At 41.4% G+C, this 24,074-nt stretch overlaps 1 protein-coding gene across 25 annotated transcripts in view; it reads left to right on the top strand.

Annotated features, from left to right (window-relative positions):
• Positions 1–18,877, top strand: part of Slmap (sarcolemma associated protein) — a 114,686-nt gene extending 95,809 nt beyond the window's left edge. For 8 of the 25 annotated variants that reach the window (XM_032918989.1, XM_032919005.1, XM_032918997.1 and 5 more), the window contains 7 exons: positions 2,707–2,829; positions 4,462–4,536; positions 5,252–5,572; positions 6,124–6,241; positions 9,573–9,744; positions 13,897–14,031; positions 17,103–18,876. In XM_032918989.1, the coding sequence (XP_032774880.1) occupies positions 2,707–2,829; positions 4,462–4,536; positions 5,252–5,572; positions 6,124–6,241; positions 9,573–9,744; positions 13,897–14,031; positions 17,103–17,195 (1,037 nt within the window). In that variant the 3' untranslated portion in view covers positions 17,196–18,876. Of the gene's footprint in view, positions 1–2,706; positions 2,830–4,461; positions 4,537–5,251; positions 5,573–6,123; positions 6,242–9,572; positions 9,745–13,896; positions 14,032–15,818; positions 15,909–17,102 lie in introns of all 25 variants that reach the window. The other 17 variants (XM_032919006.1, XM_032918998.1, XM_032918993.1 and 14 more) reach the window with 4 other exon arrangements.
• The last annotated feature ends 5,197 nt before the right edge of the window (positions 18,878–24,074 follow it).

The raw sequence follows: 24,074 nt of genomic DNA, 5'->3' as shown, positions 1-24,074 counted from the left end.
GTGTTAATATGCTACCACATTTCCTGTATTTAAATATATGTAAACAATTTCTTCTAATTATTTTTACCTTTATATAATTCCTGATCTATAGAAAAGTTGCACCATTAGGATTAGGAGTCCTGTCTATTGTTCATTCAGATTTCTCCAAATGTGAGCACTGCACCCACTTCACTTTATCAATTTTTCAGCCTTATTTTTCCTCTCCTTCCTCCTGTCTCTCACCTTTTAGCCATGGATCATTCAGAATCGCAGAAATGATAACCTTTACTCCTAAGTACTTTGCCCCACAAATCCAGATCCTCCTACATGATTCCTATACCGTTCTCAGAATTAGGAAGTTAACCCTGATATGTACTACGCTTGCAAGTGCCAATTTTATTCTTATTTTCCAGTTGTCTCAGTTCTTTGCTCTCCTTAAGTCTCATGTCATTAACAGTTTTGAACAGCATGGAGCAATTAACAGGTCTCCCAGGTTGGCTGTGACTCCTCCTCATGACTAGTGCATAAACTGTGCATATTTTACAGAGACTACGGCAGAGGTGCCTGACACTGCCCTGCTCTGCTGTTGGTGACCTTAACTTTGACTAATTAAGGTGTTGCCTCCCAGGTTTCTCCTTGCATAGGAACTAATTTTCTTTTTGTAAGTAATAAGTACCTTATGGAGTATTGTCTATGACTACATATATGTCCCATTAAAATTCAGACGTGTTACTATTTATGTTTTAGCATATGCTGATTATTTTCACCCAATTAGTTATTGCTGCAGTCGGGGTCAAGAATGATTTCATAACTATCATTTTTTACATATTTGTCATCTTGCTTCAAATGTAGTAAGAATCCTTATTTTAATTTTTTTCTTTTGTTACATAATCTCACCCTATAGCCCAGGCTATCCTAGAACTTGCTGTGTAAGCAAAAGAATGTAAAATACAATGTAAAAATATTACTTTCTGGATGATGTTAGTCAGTCAGTGTTCAATAGCCAAAATATTTGTAAAGATTTGTTTGATTGTGTGTGTGTGTGTGTGTGTGTGTGTGTGTGTGTGTGTGTGTACCCACCCACACATGTGTGCACACATTTGTGTGTATACGTTTTGGAGGTGTGTATGTGGGTCCGTGTGCCCTTAGAGGCCAGAAGAGGCTATAAGATCCCTTAGAGCTGGAGTTACAGCATTTGGAAGTCACCCACGTAGCTGGAATCTAAACTCAAGCACTCGTGGCTGTTTAGCAAGTACTCCTAGCCACTGAATCGTCCTTCTAGGCTGCTAAAAGCTTAATACAGCAAACGATGAGCAGCAGAGTACCGAAGGGGGAAGAGGCTAGGGAAGTGGGTAGTGCTGGGTGAAATTTATTTCAGTTAAATGGATAATTCAGTGCATATATTTATCTGCTGTGCATGTGATATTGGGTACAAATTAGTATGGCAGAGCATCTAGTCTAGTTTTTATTGTATTTTTAGAGTTAACAGTATTTTTTGAATTTTTAAAAATTAAACTATAACTGCATTGTTTCTCCATTACCCTCTCTTCCCTCCAGCTCCTGATATGCCACTCTCAAATGATCTCTTTTTTATAAATGTCATTACATGCATGCATGTTTTTATTTTGTATTCTATAAGTAACATTGCTGTAAGACTTTAAAACTCTTTTTTTGGGGGGGGCGGGGGAGTGGTTTGTTGGTCCACACCTTTAATCTTAGCATTCAGGAAGCAGAGACAGATCTCGTACCAGCCTAGTCTACTTACTGAGGTTCAGAATAGACAGGGATGCACAGTGAGAGTCCATCTCAAAACAAATACACACACACACACACACACACACACACACACACACACACACACACACACACACACACACACACACTAAAACAACCAAACCAAAACCAAAAACCTGGTTTTTGTAAATTAACTCTTAAGGAGTCTGTTCTGTCCTGCTACCTTGTGGGATTCTAGAGTGGAACATAGATCCTTGGTGGGCTTGGAAATGCCTCCTCTCCCTGCTGAGCCTGCTCGTCCTCGAGTTCTTTCTTGAAGATGAATTTCTTTTGTTTTTCCATTTTTGTTTCAGCTCCAGGTAGTTTTCTTGTCTTATTCTTGAATTTCAAAGTCGATGGAGAAGGAGCTGGACAGAGGGTTGGTTGCTCTGGTAAATTAGGCATTTGCTGCCAAGCCTGATAACCTGAGTTCAATCCTTGGGACCCCCATGGGGGAGAGAAAGAGACAGCTTCCTTATGTTGTCTTCTGACCTCTATATGTGCACTGTGGCCTGCAGGCGCAGCATCTCTCTCTGTCTCTCTCTCTCTCTCTGTCTCTCTCTCACACACACACACACACACACACACACACACACACACACACACACACACACACACACCACCAATAACTGTAGTAGTAAGAACATGATTGAAAACTGATGGAAACAGTGGTGTGCCTATCTCACTGGATATCAAGTTTACAGGAGACGAACATCAATTATGTGTATGTTAATTTCTATCTTTTATAGTAGTACTAGTATCTGTGTTAACTCTTCGTTACTCAAGGTAAAAATAACTAATGTGCTTACTCTAATTTGCTTCTAAATTTTATTTAACTCAGTTGTGCCATGTTGCAAGCTATGTATGTCTAAACATGAAAGAGTGCCAGACATTAGTTACAGAGAATATAGTGCAGTACTAACATTTGCTTTTAAAAAAACGTGTTTTTGTCAGATGACTTACAGGGTACCCAGGCAGAAACTGAGGCCAAACAAGACATTCAGCATCTTCGGAAAGAATTGGTGGAAGCCCAGGAGCTAGCTAGAGCAAGTAAACAAAAATGCTTTGACCTTCAAGGTGAGAAGAAGATCCCTGCAGCCCCCTGGGGTCCTGTGAGGCAGAGTACGTGTGATGGCAGGGAGAGCCAGGGCTGGGCTGTTCTCAGACTTCACTTCAGATGGTGAGAGGGCTATCACAGCTGCTCTCTCTCTGCCTTTGTAATTGTGAGGAGCACAAGAGCTCTACCGACAGAAGAGCCCTGTGCTTCACTGTTAGTCTGTGCTCTTTGCAGGCTGAAGGTCCCTTATCTCAAATGCTCAGGTCAAAGGTTTCAGATTTCATAGCATTTCATATTGCAGATGTGTTTGGATGTGAGATGCTCCATCCACCAGTGTAACACAAGCCTGGCGCGGGAGGGAACCGTGTAAGTTGAGGTAGTGCTCACTTTTCAGGGTGGTTATTTAACAGGAAGGTCGCAGACAGGGTTCAGGATGTGGAATCTTCTCAGCTGAGGCCAGTGGTCTATGTAGAGGGGAAAGGGTGTAAGTTTGAGGCCAGTCTGGGTAGTTAGATGCCCTCAAAAAAAAAAAAAAAAAAAAAAGTCTTTTTCATCTCAGCCACTTCTCTTCCTCGTGGCTCATTTGCCATAATCATCCGCCTCTGGGACCATCGCCCGTTGGCAGTTAAAGTCTTGGAGAGTCCCAAGATCCAGCCCATGGATCCTTATGGCACCCCTAAGTTTTATGAGATTCCCTTCCTGGGCAGAACAAATGCCAAGGTGAAGCTGTGAATTCCTAACCACTTCCTTTCCTGATTCTTAAAGACATGATTGTTGATGAGCTGTTAGGACTGTGGCTTATCTTAAGGAAGGCCAGCCCAGCGCATGTGGCCCTGGCTTTCAGCCACAGAACTGCAGAAATTAAAAAGTAGGCAGTTGTCTCTCTCGACTTTATTATAGGATACAAACTAATGTTTAATTACAATGAAAAATATTTATCAATCAGCCATTGATTTTATTTACTATGTGCTTGACATTAAACACAAGAATATTCCATTTTGGGGTTTTTGTTTTGTTTTTTTTTGTTCGTGGTTGGGTAGAGTTTTTTTGTTTTGTTTTGAGATAGGGTCTCACTACATAGCCTTTGCTAGCAAAGGGACTCACTACATAGATCACAACTTGCTTGAATTCACAGAGATCTGCCTGCCTCTGTTACCTTGGTGTTTGGGTTAGATTAAGTATGCAGTATGATACCCAGTCCTTAATATGATAATTTTTTAATGGTACCAGGTATTGTACCTAGGCCTTTGTGTAAGCACTCTGCCACAGAGCTATCACAACCCTCTAACATAGCCTAGGCTGGCCTTGAACTTGTGAGACTCCTTGTCTTAACCTTCCCCGTATTTGGGATTTAAACCTGTGCTATCTCTCATTGCTCAAAATGATAACTAACAATTATGTGAATATTTCTTGTGTAAGAAAGGCCTACTGGTATTCAGTGTATGAGACTATGGAACTAGATTTTATAGATTTCTTTCTTACTGTTGTTTTGTGTTCTAAAATCTTAATGGCTAATACTGATAATACTTAACATCTAACCTTGTGTCTCTCCATAAACTTTAAAAATCAAATTTTAGAAATTTCTAGTTGCACAATTATGAATGTTTTTCATTAACTCACAAAATTAGATACACTGTGTTTTTGCCTTTTAGCTCTTTTGGAAGAAGAACGAAAAGCCTATCGAAGTCAAGTTGAGGAGTCAGCTAAACAAATCCAGGTTCTTCAAGGTATGAGGCTCCCATGACTGCTAAGACAGCTGTGGTTATGGTTGTGCTCAGTGATTGCAAAGGAGTGGAAAGTAAGGTTGCAGAGGGTCCTCAGTTGCCATGGCTCTGTTCTTCCCTAGAAACCGTCGTACTAGGCCCTTGGACAGTTTGCCTTCAAAGCAGACAAAGGGAGGGACTGTCCCAGTAACCCATCATAGACACTGGAGTTGAGAAGGCAGGGTCATGCTAACTGGAGTGCTGCATGCCTGTAATCCAGCACGTAAGCGGCAGGATGGCCATGAGTTTAAGGCCCACCTCAGCTGGGTAATGACTCTGAGTCCTTCCTGCCTCAGCTAAAACTGTCTCACTGCCTCCCTTCCTACAAAATATTTTCATTGGCAAAAAGATAGAAAAATATATATTATATACATGCATATATAAATCCCTTTCTACTCAATGTTCGTTATTTTATATATGAATGAAGGTATTAGAAAAAAGGAGAATAAATGTCAACATATTAAAATAAATTTACTTTAGGTTTTTGGCTTTTTTCTTTTACATCTGTGCTCTGGTATTTTCTGTGCAAACATGGATTGCGTGTGCAGTTTAATCAAAAGAAAGTGAGAAAAAAGAGCTGTGAGAGTGAGGCTGCACAGTGGCTGAAACCTGTAATGTGCTGTAATTGCATTCCTAATCCCTGTGACTTGGGAAATGATAGATAAATACACTTTTACAGTCCAGCTGCAGAGGCTACACATGGATATGGAGAATCTCCAGGAGGAAAAGGACACTGAGATTTCTAGCACGAGAGATAAATTGCTGAGTGCTCAAGATGAGATTTTGCTCCTTCATCAAGCAGCAGCAAAGGCTGTGTCTGAGCGGGACACTGACTTTATGTCTTTGCAAGAAGAGCTCAAGAAGGTGAGAGCAGAGCTTGAGGGCTGGAGGAAAGCAGCATCTGAGTATGAGGAGGAAATCAGAAGTCTGCAGAGCACTTTCCAACTTAGATGTCAGCAGTGTGAAGTCCAGCAAAGAGAGGAGGCCAAAAGGTTGCAAGGTAAGTGGACTCTTAACCTTAAAGCTCCTTCCTACGTCTTGCTTTTCAGGGAGTAGGAGGAGGTGGCCCTTAGTCTTCCTGTGCTGTCCCAGCCCATACCTGCTAGCTTGTAGCTCATGGCAACAGTAATTCTTCTCTTTGATAGAAGGTAACTGTGTAAACCAGGGCTTCTATACAAAGGCTGTAACTGTGTTCTACTGGTCTACAGGTTCTATAATAAGTTGCGGTCTTACAGGCATGTACTATTAATTCTGTATATTGCTATTGAAGAGTATGCATTGTAACAATGGCATACACCTATGATCCCAGATGATTATGAGGTTAAGGCATGCCTGGATTATGTCCTGAGAGCGTGTGCCAAAAACAAGCAAACGTTAACATCGTCTTAATATCAAATGTTAGCATTGTGAAGCAGCCAGGCATAGTGGGACACACCCTTAAGGCTCACACTCAGGAGGCAGAGACCGTTCTCTGAAATGGTACTCTGTCTCCTTTGAATATGGTGGATTTTTGGTTTCTGTGTTAACAAATATGTTTTGCAACTATTTTAGGTGAACTAGAGAAGTTGAAAAAGGAATGGGATGTACTGGAAAATGAGTGCCGTTCTCTGAAAAAGGAGAATGTGTTATTGTCATCAGAACTGCAGCGGCAAGAGAAAGAATTGCACAAGTATGTGAGAATTTCCCTGTTAACTTCAAATTTGTCTTTAAGTTTTATGTAAATTAAAATTTGATACTTAAATACCATTTTGGAACAGAATGTTCAGCCAAACTGGTTATATGACAAGATAAACACAGAAAGTAACTATCATATCATTTTGTTTCTTTCACCATTGTATCCTGTAAGCCTGCTCCTTTTGGAATACCGTAGAACTCACATCCACTTGGATGCCCCACTGTTGAAAACAAACAGCAGAGTTTCAAAACTGAAAGTACCTTGTTAACAGAATAGCAGTGCATGGCACATATACAATTACTGTTCTTTAACCTCACCCGTCTCTTAGTAAGAGGCAGATCTAAGACTATAACAAACTGTTTACCACAAGAAGCACAGTGTAGCCTCTGATCACTTAGGAAGAGGCTAAGAGTGCAGCAAGCTATGGAGAACTCAAGGCTGTGGGCTCTGTTCCTAAGGTAAGGGAGGGGACGATAGAGAGGTTCTGAGTGATTGAGATTGGACCCGTGGCTTGCTCCATCCTGTCTAGCCAGAACAGAAAGCCCCAGGTTCAGTAAGACCTTGTCTTTAGAGGAAGACAGCTGACATTCATTCAGGAATAGATGCACACATCTGTACATGTACAAACACACATACAACACATATGTTGGTTCACATACATAGGAGACACACACACACACACACACACACACACACACACACACACACACACACACACACACACACACACATACAGAGGAACTAATCTGTATGGTAGGTGGCCCTTGTAACCTTAGGACCAGGAATTCTAAAAGTCCTTTTTAGCTCTACAGTCTGGGTCTCACCCCTCCTAAACTCAGTGAGGAAAGACCTGAAGAGCTGATTTATTCTCTAAAGCCCTCATTATATTACCATGAAGTCTCACGAAACACTTTGATTTTCTCTCTTTTTTAAAGATTTCATGTACTTTTATTTTATAGGTATGTATGTTTTGCTTGCATACAGTAAGAGTGCCTTGCATATGTAGCCCCTGTATATATGGTGGGCATTGTATTCTGTAGCACTAGAGGTACAGATAGTTGTAAGGTATTGGGAACCCAGCCTGGGTCCTCTGGAACACCAGCCAGTGCTCTGAACCACTGAGCCATCTCTCTAGCCCCTGATTTTTCTCTTCTGTGCTAAAACTTTGTTCAGTCTTTTCATGTATTTTATGTATATTACATTTTTGAATATGTGGTGATAATTAATGGATAAAAACAATTATTTCCTTGTAACATGAAATAGTAAAAGCAATGCTTAAAATAGGAAGAGGCCAAAATCAAGACTCATTAGTACATACACATGTATTGGTTCCTTGGTGGCAGCACATGTAAACAGATTGATAGGGTCTTGCTGTGTAGCCAAGGCTGGCCCTGAACTCCTAATCCTGCAGCTTTAGACTTTCAAGTACAGTAAATATAGGCATTAACTACTCCACCTACATTTTGAACCTCCTGATCTCTCATTTTTGAGATGTGATTAATTAATTTTTTTTACTGTTATCAAAGAATTGAATAAGGAACTATTTTTTTTTTCTTTTCTTTTTTTTTTCTGAGCTGGGGACCGAACCCAGGGCCTTACGCTTGCTAGGCAAGCGCTCTACCACTGAGCTAAATCCCCAACCCCACTATTTTTTATACTGATATTGAACCCAGTGTCTTGATCATGTTAGCCACAATCTCTACCACTAAGGCACAACCTCAGTCTCTGGAAAAAAGTATTGATGTTCAATCATCAAGTTAGTTTCCTCATGTGTAAATTTTTAAAAAGATTTATTTGTTTGTTTGTTTGTTTGTTTATTTGAGCACTCTTTAGCTATCTTCAGACACACCAGAACAGGACATCAGATTCCATTACAGATGGTTATAAGCCACCATGTTGTTCCTGGGCATTGAACTCAAGACCTGAAAAAGTGCTCTTTACTATTGAGCCATCTGTCCAGCCCAATGTGTAAATTAATTTTAATAGCAAATTATAAAATAATTATGTACTTAAAGCTGGAGAATAGCTTCAGATACCATTTTTTTTTTTTTTTCGGAGCTGGGGACCGAACCCAGGGCCTTGCGGTTGCTAGGCAAGCGCTCTACCTCTGAGCCAAATCCCCAACCCCGGATACCATATTTTTTAATCAGGGTTTCTATTGCAGTAATAAAACACCATGAACAAAGAAACTTGGGGAGCAAAGTTTTATTATATCATACAACTATCAGGTCACAGATCATCCCTGAAGGAAGACAAGGCAGGAACCTGGAGTCAGGAACTGTTTCAGAGGCCATGAGGGGTGCTGCTTATTGGCTTGCTCCTCATGGCTTACTCAGCCTGCTGCTTATACAACTCAGGACCACCTGCTGAAGGGGTCATACCACTCACAGTGGGCTGGAGACTTGCACATCAATCATCAATCAAGAAACCGCCTCACAAGCTAGTCAGTAAGGGGCACCTCCCAGTTGATTCTAGAGTATGTTGAGTTGACATAAAGCTAGTCAGCACAGGGGTGAATATGTGACAGAAGAGGACACTGAGAAACCCCTTGCTATTTGTAGTGTGTCACCTATACATAGTCTAAGAGCTCAGAAAATGTTTATTCAGAGAATAAGGCAAACCAGTTAAGTGACTTGCTCCATATTCCACAGTTCATTTGTAGTAAGGCCAGAATCCACCTCCCAGTCCCGTCCTCGTCCTGTGCTTTCTTCCCCACGGGATGGGGAAGCAGGTGCTTTCATCTGTCTTAGTTAAGCAGGTTTATCTCTCTCTGAAGTCAGCACTGATTCCTATGCTTGAGGTTTCCAACCCCTCTTCTCCTTTCAAGTACTTAGTCTTGTAACATAGTTGAAATACATATTTCTATTATGTATTTATGGTACAATTAGTAAATAAAATTTGATCTACTGAAGTATACAATTAGGGCCCAGCATGGGTGTGCATATCTTTAATGTCAGCATTTGGAAAGCAAAGGCAGGCAAATCTCTGTCAGTGCAAGACCAGCCTGGTCTACAAAGGAAGTTCAGGCCAGCCAAACTACATAGTATGACCCTATCAAGAAATCAAGAAAATAATAAAAGCAGTGAACATGCCCACATACAATTAGTCGTTTCCTTCTACTGTAAAATTTCTACTTCTCTGTTTGAAAGGATATAGCTTTAAACCTGGAGGGAATTTTGAATGGCTTTCCTTACTAAAAGTGCCTTACCTTTTCATGCCTTTCCTTCCTGCTGTGAATCTGCTCTCCCCTGGCGAAATGCTGAGGAGTCCAGGCCTCCTCTGTGTCCAGGGTCTGTGGTGATGGCTCTCGGGGTTTCTGTTGCAGTTCTCAGAAGCAAAGTTTGGAGCTCACGAGTGACCTCAGCATCCTTCAAATGACTAGGAAAGAACTCGAGAACCAAATGGGATCCTTGAAAGAACAACACCTTCGGGATGAAGCTGACTTAAAAACTCTTCTCAGTAAGGCTGAAAACCAAGCCAAGGATGTACAGAAAGAGGTAAAGCGAAAAGACATTCTGGGTCCAGTTATGGTTGGACTCAAAGCCAAAGGCAAATCAGACATCCATGCTACTTAGAAATAAAGAAAAGCAGAAACCATATTACCTGTCAGTTGACACTTGGAACACTCCAGCATGGTCATTTCTAGGTGTGCGTCATGATCCATATCAAGAGAACTTATCGAGTGTTTGTTTTCAAACATACAGATATAAGAGTTAGTTTTTAATTTTTCTCAAACAATTGACTGACATGAGAGATTCTTTGTAGCAGAAGTTTGGCCTGTTGTTTAACTATTACAGAGCATGTCATATTTAATGAACTATTCTTCCTTCCAGAAGGCAAACTAGGGCAACACTCGTGCTGAAGCTGTATACTCTTGGGAGAGTGACTGAAAAGTCACACCCTCTGATGTGGTGGCTCATGCTTGTCATCTCCACACCTGGGAGGCTGAGGCAGGAGGATTGCAATGAATTCAAGGGTTACATAAGGAATCCTAGCTCAAAACACCAAAGTAAAGCTTATATACAGATAGGCATGGCACTACACAACCCCAGTCCTAGCACTTGAGAGGTAGAACAAGAGAATCAGGAGTTCAAGGCCAGCCTCAGCAACATAGTGAGTTTGAGGTCAGCTTAGGCTACATGAGATCCTGTATCAGAAAACAAACAAACCAGAAGGAAATTACTTGAAATTCACCTATATACAGGCAGACAAATGCCTGTTCTGTGAAACTGTATTTTCCCCCTCTGCTTTCTTTTCATCTTTACAAATACACTTATATTTTCATGCGATTTTTGCCTAAACCTTGATTTCATTAGCTTTTTAAATAGCTGTGTTAAGGAGGGTGAGAGATTGACTTTGCGAAGGACCTACCCATGGTCTTTCTGAGCAGGATGGGTACTATCCTTAAAGTTGACATCAGGGTGGTGCACATTGTGTTCACTCCAGCTGACCTTCCTGCACTGGTTCCTGGCCAGTTCAGGATGCAGGTTAATAAAATCCATCTGCTCATAAGGAAGCCCCAGCTGCAGACATAAGCAAGATTCCTCCTAAGTTAGAGGGATGTAGAAGACAGCTCTTTGTCTTTAGAAATGAATTTTCTGAAAGTTGTTAGAAAATTTGATTAATGCAAGTTTCTCTTTGCACTTTGCCTGGCGTGTCTGAATTTGGAAATGATTATTGTTCTTCTGTCCTCATGCTTGTTTCCAATGGAAAAAAATGCAACAGTTTTTATATTTGTGTAGATACATTGATTTTTGAAATGTTATGCTTTACCTGGTTAAGGATGTATATTTTAGGAAAATCTTCATTTTGTTGAAACACAAATTTTGTGCCAAAGTAAATATCCTAATTAATACTGTAAGCACTTTGTCTCCTTCCAGACCATGTGCCATAATTCTTTCAGTATTTGGGAAGAATTTGTGGTTGGAAGATGAGTCTGTCCTATGTTATGAATACGTCAGACATTTTGTTGCATTATTTGTTTGTCTGCTTCCAGTCACTGAATAATCAGTGCCAAATGCTTTAACTGTTTCCACGAGTGGCAGAGGCATGTTGTCACAGCACCTAAGCTGCTGCTGGTCTTTGGATTGCATTAAATGCAGCATATTTAAAAAAATATGTCTGAACTTGTCAGTATGTTTCTTTTCTATTTTCTTGTTCACTGTTTTTCCTTGTGAAATAATCTATGGTCATCATATTCCTTTGTAATGTGAAATTGCTCTGTTTGTCTTCTGTCAATGTATTGGATACTAGTCTGTAAGTAAAATAGTTTTAATAAGGTTTTTTTTAATCTCTGTGTAACCCACTACAAATACATTATTACTTTTTAGTAATGCATATATACTTTTTTTTCAACATTTCCCTTTGCTCTCTGTTCTTTCATGGAATTGTGCTTAATGTACAAAAACAATCCTGATCCTGTGTCTTCTGTACTGGAAAGGGTTAAAGAACTGTAAGCTGAGCAACCCCATATAGGATTGCTTTCATGGAGGAGAGCTCCAGGGCTTGGTAATATTATCAATGTTTCTGTCTTAGGAGCAAAGTCACTGGTTACTTCCAAGTGAAAAAGCAAGAGGGAGCACAAGTGAAATCCAAGCAAGGTGTAGAGCTAAGTCTGTGGAGGGTGGCCTTCCTCTGCTGTTTAAAGCTTTATCTATGGCAAGTTTTATATAAATAAGTACAAGGAAAAAGCATGAGAAGTAATTTTTAATGTTCAGTAGTAAGAATTGTATATCATCTTTATATTTGATTTTATAAAGCATTTATTTTAATTTAGTGAGGCTATCTATGATCCACGAGTTCAACCAGTTTGTGGCAGTCTCCGCACTTAGGAAGCTGAGAGAGGGGTCTTGAGTTGGCACCAACCTAGGCTCCACACACCCGTCTCAAGCCTGCCAAGCAGAGAGCACATAAAACATTGGACATCACAGTCCATCCAGAAACAAGTGCCTCAGGACTGGTCTGAGGCCCCCTGCCTTCCCCAGCACTCCTGCTCTGGAGCTGCGCAACAGCATCCCCGGCTCTGCTGCTCAGTCCCTGACGGGGAGAGATGTTAGGGTGCTGCTGAAGAAGGCAGGCTGGACGCAAAAATGGTGGACAAGGGAAGGACAGGAAAAGTTTGTCAACAAAGCGATTTTGACTTGTCCTTTACCTGGTGTTCTTAGGTCACCGAGAACTGATTGTGTTCTAAGATGTGAAAACTAGGCTATTATTATCACTGGACCTTTTCTTGGTAGCCTCCTAGTAGCCTTCTGCCTTCTGGGAGAAAGTCACAAACCATCACATCAAGTGAAAAGAACGCTGTCACAAAACAGTGGATTTTAGTCTTTAGTTCTTTTTCTAGAGTGCTATGCAGGGCTATTCTGGGAATGTTCTTAGGTAACAAAACTTTGATATTTTTCCTTGTAACCTTCCTGGTAACGTCTATGTTGACTCTGACCTCTGCCCTACCCACTTCTCTTCTAATGTCTTTATATATTTTCATCTTTCTTTTTATTTTCTTTATTAAGTGTTGATGAGGTCCTCTCCACTCCATGGTGTTTTTATTTCAAGAGCACATATACTGTAAAGGCATCCTTTGTTAAGTTTAGGATATAGGTAGAGAAGAATTCAAAATCTTAATTCTCTTAAGCCACGTTGGAAAAGAGGAGGAAGCTTTCTGACAGATGACTCTCATGGGGTACTTGTTTTCTATTCAGCCCCCATCTTCCTGTCTTCCTTCTGAAACACTCAGATGGCATAATGGGGCAGCTGACATAGAGACAGAGACACACCCAGCAGCAGAACAGTGTCCCTTTGGGAGCCTGGCCTTCAGTAAGTGACAGTGTCTAGAAATGGAACCAGTCTAGAATTCCAGCCTCCTGGAAACATTAAAGATCAATCCACATCGTGTGTATACATTGGTTTGTTCAAGGGATAGTTTATATGAAAATCATGGTATTTATATATATTCATGTCATGTATAAGTATTACACACATGCATGCATACACAGTTTTCAAGAGTAGAAAATGGCTTGTTCCTTTATGGAACCTTTCCTGTTAGAAACAGATTTTTTTTTTTTTTTAAGTTTTCTTAAATTGGTGCTAATAGGTTTTAAGTGTCAAATCCCCCAGTTTTAGTGGTGTTTCCGATGCATTTCTCTTCCTTATTTGCTTAGAGAACTCTGACAGCTCACTGATGATATCCACCAGTGCTGAGGAAGGCCTATAGAAGTTAATGCCTTATTTTGAGTGAGCAGCTTGGCTAACAAGGCTTACTTTTAATCACCAGGAAATACACTTAGACCTAGCATTGCCATTTAGTTAGGCTATAGGATTTGTCTCTTATCTGGTTTTCTTTTGCTCAAAGGAAAATTTTTTTCAATTTTCCCCTCTTCTCACTTGACAGAAGACATTGCCCTTTGTATTATAAACATATGTCAGCACAGTATGTTCTATTCTTTGATTTAACACCAGGGCAAGAAAGTAATTACATAAATCAACATTAAAGATTTCTTACTGTGAGGGCCAGGGACTCTTACCCTTCTCCATACAGAAAGACTTGACTTTGGTGTTGAAAGTTATTAACCCGGTACATATGCCTGTCTAGAACCATAACTGCATACCCGTTTTACGTCAAGTCTGCACACTCTTTTTTTCTTTGCCTTTAGTATGAAAAGACACAGACTGTACTCTCTGAACTGAAGTTGAAGTTTGAAATGACTGAGCAGGAAAAGCAATCAATCACAGATGAGCTCAAACAATGTAAAGACAACCTGAAGCTGCTGCGAGAGAAAGGAAATAATGTAAGTGTTTACCCACTCGGCGTAGGTTCCTCTGTGAGGAATGTCAGAGGCTCGAGAATGTCAGAAGACTTTATTATGCTATGGAAAACTAACAGGCCTAGGTACTGAGGAAGTAAGCTTTCATTATGAGTATCTGTGGTAGAACCATTGTGCTGTGGGATTTCTTTCTTTTTAAGTAAGAGTTTGCCCCTTTAACGTACACCCATAGGAAACCTTGACACCTGCCTGGTGGAAAACAACTGTCAGGAAACAACTTAGAAGAACCTGGCTTGTGCAGCTGCGTCTGAGGTTCTGTCAGCAGTTATCAGGCTTTTCTTTCCTGTTGGGAAGTGAAGCCTATGCTGGGGGGAGGTCAGTGACGGGCATGGGGCATGCTGGGCCTTAGCATTAGGTTGTCCTGGAAAGCAAAAGCTTTGTTTATTCCTGCCCTCTGTCAGTATTCAGTAAGTTGACCCAGAGCTTCCTAATGTATTTTTGAGAGAGAGAAAGAGAGAGATGGGGGTTGCAGGCACAAAGATGAGAGAAACAATTGGCTGTAAATTTATTTTGCTAACACTTGGTTCTCACTTGGTAGACAGAGAGGTCTTTAAGACTATGTTGTACTAAATAAATGTCCGTGTTGTTTGTTCTGGTGACCATTGCCTTTGTGGGCCCTAACTTAACTGATGGATGTTCAATGTGATCAGTCGTGCTCTGAGACTTGCTCCAAACTTTGTCACAGCTTGGACACTGCAGTGGATGTGAGCCACACGCTTCCTGTGGCTGCTTAACTTGCAGCACAAGTGCAGACGAGTGATGTTGCATGGCCACCCAGTTATGTAGTTTCCACAGAATGCTCATGAGTTCGCTTACTAAAGTTATAGGTTTTAGACAAAGGATGGCTGCTTAGGGAGGAGCCCTTTAGAAGTTGAGAGGTTGGAGGCTCTGCCAAACAAAAGTGGGTTGTATTTTTTATTGCATAGATTATAGAAATCTTTAAAATCAGATCATGATAGTTTGATTTCTTTTGTGTTAATTCATATCTGATTATAGAATTTCAGTCCACTTCCTGCTAAATTAACCTATAAAGACATCGTGCGTGATCAGAATGACCCTTCCCATGCTGTTACTATTTATATCAAACAATTCGCCTTGAGGATGGATTTCCCTTTGTTTCATAGGCTTATAGTTCCAAATAATCCCCTTCCCTTTAAAGGAAAACAGATACATTTAGAACAAAGGAGAGCTGTGAGCTTCAGCTGCCTGTTTATTATGCACTGTGCTGTGTCTCTTGCTTTATCAAGTTCTCATCATAATTAAAAGATATATTCTTAAGCTTTAAAGCAGTGCTATCTCAAAAGAGAGCTTCAGTCAGCTGGAAAATGGGTTTTGGTGGAAGAACAGAGCACACCCTGTCCATTGCCATGGGAGCATATTTATCAACCAGTGGACTTCAGATATTAAACAAAAAATAATAATTACCAAAACAGAGCACCACTTGATAAACTGTCTTTGCCCTGTCTGGACTTGTTTCATTTCACTAGACTATTTGGGAACAAGCACACTGACCAGTGCCTCCAACTGTTCCTTTTAAAGTAGTAGTTTCTCAGTGTACATGTCACAGCCCATCATTCTGAAACGTGTTAGATGTCTTTCAAATGTTTGAATTGGTGCAGAACCTGAATGGGATACTTCTGTTACCTCAGTCTTCCTTCCTTCTTCTCCAACCACCCCCTGGGGTCTAAATCATCTTACCTGATTTTTTTTTCATAGCATAAAATGATTTTAATATCCCTTCCCTTCTTCAGCCCTCCATATTACAACCTGTCCCAGCCGTTTTCATCGGCCTATTCCTGGCTTTCCTGTTTTGGTGTTTCGGTCCGTTGTGGTAGAGAAAGGTACAAGCACTACTGTTGGGTCCTTGTCTGTTTGTCCCTGTCACCTGTTTGTGCCATATTCCTAATAGACTGCATGGCAAAACCACACAGGTATCTGTTACCTGCAGCAAACCCTTCATTTAGTATGCTGTGTGTTTGTGTCACACTAATGAGCAATCGGCTAATCACATAACATTGTGTCCTGTTTCTGTTGTAGTATGCTAACCATGAATTAACCCTAAGCTAACCTGTTGTTAATGGACTTCCTTTAACTGAGTTTTTATCTCTAGCAAACTGGAGAAAGCAGTGAGTTCTACAGTATCACCAGCCATGCCCCCGTTATGTGTTCAGGCAGATTTGAATGAGAAATGAAGAGTTTGCAGCTAGCTATGTTTCCTCCATCCCTCCCTTCCTCCTTCTTTCCTTTCTTCCTTCCTTTCCATGGTGTAGAGCTGGTTTTTTTTCCTTTAATACTATTTTCTGCGAAGATGAAAGAAAATGAGGTTAATGTAATGAACCATTGGCTCACAGATCTAACACCAATGAGAATTCACTTGTGAGATATAAGGAAGCTCTTTAAGATCTTTCTGAGCTCTGATCTGCAAGTTAGTAGTTCTCAAAATACTTTGAGAATACCAGTAAGAATAGAGGTAGCAACCAAAAATAAATGGATCTTATAAACCCTGTGAAAGGGCACTTCCTGTAACTGCACTTCCTGTAACTGGTGCTAGAGTTGTGCTCATCTGAGGAAGCCACAGGCAGGGTCCCAGTGCCTCTTGAACCTTCTCTGGTTTGCATCTTCTTTGCTTTTGAGTTCCAGGATCGAGCCTGAACCCGTTTCTTTATATCCCCATCTGAAACTCTGGTTTTCATAGAGACAAACAAGCTTGAGCAGCAGTGTGCTGCAGGCCTCAGTCTCCCTCGAGCTTGTGGATAGCAGAGTACATGCTGCAGGCAGCGAGCCCCCAGAAACACACGCATAAGTAACTACTAAGGCTCGGCTCTAACAGAAAAGCTGCCCCGCCTTTCCTGGGACAGAGCGGTCCTGTAGTGTGCCTTCCCTTAGATTCATTCCATGCTACACTCTCCTTTACAGTGCAAACACACGCGTTTTCCTAGGTCTTTTAAATCTATGGGGCTCAGCTCAGCAAAGTGTTAAATATGTGTGGAGAGAGGGGAGAATGTGATACTGACTCTTGGTTTCTTTCCACACAGAAACCCTGGCCCTGGATGCCCATGTTGGCGGCCCTGGTTGCGGTGACAGCTATGGTGCTGTATGTACCAGGTCTGGCCAGAGCTTCTCCATGACAGTGTGTCTTGAGTCTGTACACCGTCCTCCCTCTAGAAGCTGGCACCACAGTCATGCTGGGGACAAGCAGAACCATTTTCTTCCTTTTTACCTCTTAAAACAACAGAGTGCAAGAAGACAGCTGTAGGGTCATTGCTTTAACTTATATAAACTCTATCTGTCTATAGAGAGGATATAAAGTTGTGAATTTATTCGGTTTTACATATAATTTTTAAATTAGTATGTTGAGATTCTGAATATTATGGTGGCCTAAAGTAGGCTTCTTAGTGCACCAAATTATTTATACCATAAATTTATAGATATTTTACTCTGAATTCTAATGGCCACACAATTCATTTTTCTGATTTGATAACTACTCAAACCAAACAACCAGTACATACATGGGAAGAGAGGCCCTGTGTGCTCAGTGCCTATCAGTCTGAATACACACACACACACACACACACACACACACACACACACACACACACACACACACATTTTTTTTTTAACATATTTTACGCCATTTTTACTTGTTATAAAACCACTGAGCTATTGGGAACAAGACTTAGACTTTTTTTTTTTTTTAAGGAAAAATATTCTCTTATGGTGATAATTCGGGGAATCCATACATGTTTGTTCAGCCTTAATGTGACTTGAAGATGGGAAGGACATCAGCTTTGAGTTTGTGTTTTCTTGAGCAAACTGAAATATTACTGGGAGCAAAAACATAATTGCATAATTTCAGTGCAATCAACCAAACTGTTGAGTGAATTGGAATGTAACTTACTAAACCTCATGTATTTAAGAAATGTTTTCTTTGAAAGCCAAGCTCCCTTCTCATATACAGCAGTTTAGAAAGCATGATTTTTTCCTGTCATCTGTTCCTCCAAGCATGTTTAATTGAAGGAAGAATTATATCTGTCTAGATAAGCTTTGTTGACTTAATTTGGTTTTGATGTGGAGCTAATTCACATTCAGGGCGAGCTGATGTTCCCAGCTAGCAGATTTCTTGGTTGGGTATACAAATGGTCCTTCTCTCTTTGTTGATGATTGGAACAGCACTCTTCCCAAGGTCGGTAGTGTTCTGCGCACAGTGACACACGTAAGCACTGCTTGGCATTGTGCATTTACACAGAGGTTAAGTTTCGCTGTGGTTTTGTGCGGCACCATAGTGATGTCAATATCCAAGTATCACATATTAAATTCCCTTCGGTCCATGGAGACTGGAGGGGGACATCAATGCATTGGCTGGAATACCCAGACCTAGCCAGATAGCGAGAAAGGAGTTTAGGATATCATTTGCCTCGTGATGTTTGGCAGTCATTGTTTTTACTTTAAAAGTTGTATTTAAAGCTATTGGGATTATTGCCGGGAGAATCACTAGATTTATGGAGGAGTTAGCCACAAGTGACTTGTAGAAAATACTGTCGTATAGTCATTTTACCATTCTCTGTTGCAGCAAGCCACTCCACCACAGAGTGCTAATGCCAGTGGCACCCAGCACCTCTTGTATATAGTTATTGCAAATACTGTTCTGAAATGCATAACTTCAAAATTACCTTTTTTAAAGTAAATAATTGTTTGAAATCTATTTTGTAAAGATAAAACGTACAATAGAATTTCTGGAGTACAGATTAAACTATTTGCACTAACACACGTGATGTGCATGATTTAATAAAATAACTTTAATCTCCCTTTGCATGTTTGAGTTGTACATCATTGAAGCTCTTAGTGCTGGCCCTGCCTTCAGCCGTCCTTAGCCCCACTTGAAGTGACTTGGGGTTAGATGTGTGTTAGATGGTCTTTGGGGTTTAAAAGAAATCCTCTTAACTTACTCTTACTTCCTTCTTCCTTTTAATATCGTCATTGTTTAAATGTGACTCACTCACCAGACTCATGGCATTACATGGGAATGTTGATATTTACTTTATCCAAATCAAGTCAGTGGGATCTTGTAGTTATTTCAGTTTTAAATAAGCCTGTTCATAACTAGCGTCTTCAGTGTGTCTCCTGCGGTTTTCTTCAGGTTCAGGAGAGCAGGGCTGTAATCAGATAGTAAGCACAGCAGTTAGAATCCACTTAAGACCACCCTGGACTGCAAAGTAAGGCCATGTCTAAAGACGAAGACAAACAGAAGGGCATGGTGCAGAACATGACACACACCCAGAGTGTTCTTATCTCTAGGTTTTACCGTCTTTGTTTTCGGCGGCAAATCACTTTATTTTCTCAGAGTCTCATTCCCTCCTCTGGAAGCTGAGAAGAACAATGTCTACATTTTTGGTGGTGGTGTGAAAATGGAAGCGCTGACTTGTGGAAGTGTTGTTTAAGCAGTGACATGTTTATGGAGTGTCATAATGAACACTTACTGCAATAGTAAGGTTCTGGGGGAAAGAGTACATCTAACTTTAAATAAAGTGAGACAGCACTGTTCCTTCATCCTGCTCTCTTTGAGGAGTGCTGGCTTAGTAATAGGCTAATTGCTGTTTCGAAATTCCTTGTTTCTAATTCCACTTTGAATCACATTTTTTTTTTTTTTGACCAAAAATAGCATACTTTTCTCTCATGTCCATCATCAGCCTTCCTCGACTTCCCTTCCCAGACTGGGAGCTTTGGCTTCTTCCAGCCATTGTGGTTTTTCTGCTACAAAAAAAGAAAGAGATCTGCATACAGATAAACTGAGGTAAAACTGCAGGCTTGCTCCAAAAATGTACTTCTAAAAATTTTTTTCACAAACACGGTTATGTGCACAACATTTCAGATAATCAGGACAGTTAGTGCGGGACTAATGTGAGATAAATGATCAAAATGTCCAGGAGTAAGACCCTGGCTGGAACAGTTTATGTAGCCACACTAGAGGTCATCCTCTGTGTGTGGAAAGGACATGCATGCTATAGTAGAAAAACAAAACACCAAACAGACAGGTAAAGCCACGTCACCAGTGTTGGATTGTCCTGGTTCCACAAAGGGAAGCAATGGAGACCTACAGTGGGATGTCTACCTAAACCATAACAGTACGGGTGTGTGTGTGTGTGTGTGTGTGTGTGTGTGTGTGTGTGTGTGTGTGTGTGTGTGTGTGTGTGTGTGTGTGTGTGTGTGTGTGAGAGAGAGAGAGAGAGAGAGAGAGAATGTGTGTGAGTGTGAGAGAGAGAGAGAAGGAGAGAGAATTTTCTTGTCCTTTGTGACTTCTGATTTATTTTTAGTAATATAATTTTCTTTAAACACTCTACATGTACACATAGGGCTATAATTCTTTAAACACTCTACATGTACACATAGGGCTATAATTCTTAGAGGAGCCTTATATAATGATAGTAACCTAGTTTCCCCTTTGCTTAGCAGGCAAGAGTTAGAGGTCTTGGAGTTAGAAGCTGAAAACCTAAGTTGTCCAGCCCTTCCTTCCTATGCTGTTCCTGTTGTCTTCAGATTTCCCTGGTTTGACTTAACTCTTTAAAAAAAAAAAAAAAATGGATGTTGCCTATGGGGCACTGAAGGGATTCTAGCTTGCCTTACTCTGGCACAGCTCATGCCTAGCAAACATGGCCTTACCCCTTTCTCCTATTCTCTCTGCCTTGCTAAAAACCATAAGATTACATTCCTAATGCTAGCCCCAAGGTCCATTCCCTTATTTAGCCATTTCCTTCACCTGAGGCTGACTACCAAGGTCCAGCTATAAAAAGTATAAAGTCCAGCAGTCAAAACCCCCTTTGATCCATCTAATTAACATGCCCAATCAAAATACACCACTATATTCTAGCCCATTCTAATCACCCCCCCTTTTTTTTTTTTCTTAAAAATTACACCTGAAAGCTGCTGTTTTCTGCTTGAATCAGAAAGCAGCCACTTTAACTTTTCTTCCTTGCTTGATAAAGGACCTCTCTGTGAAAACGGGTGTTTGGGTGTGGCTTCTGCTCTAATCTAGGGGCTAGGAAGGGACACACTGCTGTTCAGGGGTCTCCTGGCACCATTCTAGATCCTGGCAGTCCTCAGTCCCCGTCCCCACAGAATCTTAGTACAGTGGGGATATCTAGAAACTGATAGTTACAATGCTGTGAAGCCATGGGGGACAGATGCGTCTCCTCTCTTTACCCAGCAACCAAGCTAGGCCTATCCAGGCTGGGAGTCTCTGCGAGTTGTGCTCCTTGATGGTCTGGGGAATAGGGTTGATGTCTGACTGGAAACACTGAGAGTGCATATGAATAAGAAGGCCTTTTAGGCCTTTCTGTGTGCTGTCCAGGAGTTTGGCACGGCTAAATCCTTTCTGCTCTACCTTGCGAACAGCTGACTAGTGAAAGCCTTTGTTCTGCTGGACTAGGACAGAGATTGTGTGGACCCATTAATAAACTAGAGGCCTGTTTACTGGGTGCTGCTGCTTTGTATACTGTGCAATGCTGCTTGTGCGGGAGATTAAGCAGCTACACATTTCTTCCTCGAGATGGAGCATATCTTAGACCAGGTCTCGCACATGATTTGCTATCCTGCCATGCCAAGGGCGTTCCCAGATGATTAGAAGGCTGAGGGCGTGGAAACCAATAGGTAGCAACAGTAGAGAGCCGAGTTGCAGACTACTAGTTGTGTTGACTTCAGCAAACTTCCAAATTGGTGAGACTTGATTTTTATGAAGTATATCAAAAGAGGCTTCTATAAGAATTGCACCCTTTCTCTGTGTCATCATCAGTATGACTTCTGAAGTCGGAGGATTTCCAAAATGAGAGAGCCTAAGAAACACATTTCTCTGGATGGTGATTCATTAAGGCTGCCTCTGCCTCCCAGGAAAACTGTTGTACCTACAGTTTAAACTTAGGAATGGTTATCAGTATTTCTCAGTCTTCCATTGTCTTCAAACTCTTATCCTTTATCTCCAGCCACTATCTGAACATCCCTAAGATGGTCTGTCCGTCGTTCTTCCCCTGGCAGTCACTGCCCTCCTTTGCAGTCCACACTGATGTCTTCTAAATACTGGGTCTTTCTGCACATGAGTATAACTAAGGCCATGTAGCTCCTTTTGCAAGGTAGATGTTCAAGAAATGCTTGCTAATAAATGGAGCTAAATCTGAACCCTACTTGCTGAGTTCCAACCATGAATGGCACTTAGTGTGACACTGCCCTCTGGATTGAATGCAAGCAATCGATCCACAGCAGCAAATGTTCTGCTACCGCGGGAGTTGATTTTATTGTGGGAAGAGACCTTGTTTCTTACACATTTTTAAATGACTTATTTCATGTGTGCCAATGTTTTGCCTGCTGAACGATGTGTGTGTCAAATGCTTGTGGAAGTCAGGAGATCAAATCCCTTGGAACTGGAATTACGGGTAGTTGTGAGCCACTATGTGGGTTCTGGAAACCAAATTTGGGGCCTCTGGAATTACAGTAAATACTCATAAGTATTTACCGTTGCCCCAACACTTCTTAGAAACTTTTATACTTAACTAAAATGTAAACCTCACAATGGAAAACTTTGAACTGATTTTAAGGCTTTATAGTAGCCGTCATGAATATACAGACTAGCTGGCTTAGGCCAGCAGTGCAGGCAGACGTGATGAGACTATGGATATAAATCTGAGGCAAGGGATCTATAGCCGCCAGCTCTACACTTTAAATCCCCAATCATGGGCAGCCACAGGCTGGACGTCTGTCCAACATGAGAGGCACAGAGGCGTCTTAGCATAGCTCTGACAACCACCTGAGCAAGCAGGCCCTGAAGCCCAAGTCCACCCTCAAATTCAGAATCTGGGGCTCTTCTCAGCACCAGAAGAGCGATCCCAACAATGACAGTCCCAATGGCAGCCAGGTGCCAGAGAGACTCAGCTCCTACATGATAACTCTCCACTATCACCACCTTCCCTGGGGTCCTGCAGAAGCTAAAGAAAGGAGATGACCTCAGCTACCTGGATGAGGGGTGTTTGTCCACCTGGACCATGCTTGAGAAATGCCCTCAGGGCTGTGCTGCTTGTGGGAGTCCTGTGTGGGATCACTGGTTCCCACCAGGACATTCTCCATGTATCACAATTCCTGCTGTGGGTCCCCAGCCCCCCGGTTGTTTTGCCTGTGCACAGCAATCAAAGAGAAGAGTGGTATGTTAGACATGTCAGACGTAAAAGCTGAGAGGATAGCGATGTGCTCACCGGCCTACTCTCTTGCTGTGCTTCATCCTGTGCACCCTGGTATTGTTTAAGTGAAACTTTTCTACACGACGTTGGCACATTTTCCTGAAATATGCAGAGGGCTCAGTGGTACTCACCTCTTGGATATCAGTCTTATGGACCAGAATTTTGTTCTTTGGTTGGAGATCCTGGTAGCTATGGGCAAGGGCTTCCATAGTCACCACCACCCCTATCCTTGTTCCTACTCCACAAATACCCCTGACATACCAGCCTTACCACTTGGTTCATCCATTGCTTGTCTGCCCCTTTGGTTTATGACCCCAGAACAGCAAGCAAGGCTGCTATCTTGGCCAGGATTAAAAGATGGATACTTCAGGAGTGGCTGAGTTTTTGGGTTCCTAGGTTCCTGTTTAAAATGCTGACTATGAAGCTTAATGTACTGATGATTAATTATCAAGTAACACTGCCAGGACACTAAACCTGATGCTTCTAACCTATTCTAATATATTATTATTATTTAAAATGTAAAGTTTTTGAGATAACACATACTTTAATTAGTGTGATGGTTTGTATATGCTCGGCCCAGGGAGTGGCACTATTAGGAGGTGGCCCTGTTGGAGTAGGTGTGTCACTATGGGTGTGGGCTTTTAAGACCCTCCTCCTAGCTGCCTGGAAGCCAGTATTCCACTAGCAGCTTTCAGATGAAGATGTAGAACTCTCAGCTCTGCCTGCCTGGATGCTCCCATGTTCCTGCCTTGATGATACAGGCCTGAACCTTTGAACCTGTAAGCCAGC

Source organism: Rattus rattus, chromosome 13 (assembly GCF_011064425.1).
Source record: "Rattus rattus isolate New Zealand chromosome 13, Rrattus_CSIRO_v1, whole genome shotgun sequence".
In the NCBI taxonomy this organism is placed as follows: Eukaryota; Metazoa; Chordata; class Mammalia; order Rodentia; family Muridae; genus Rattus; species Rattus rattus.
This window is presented reverse-complemented; position numbering and strand designations above follow the sequence as displayed.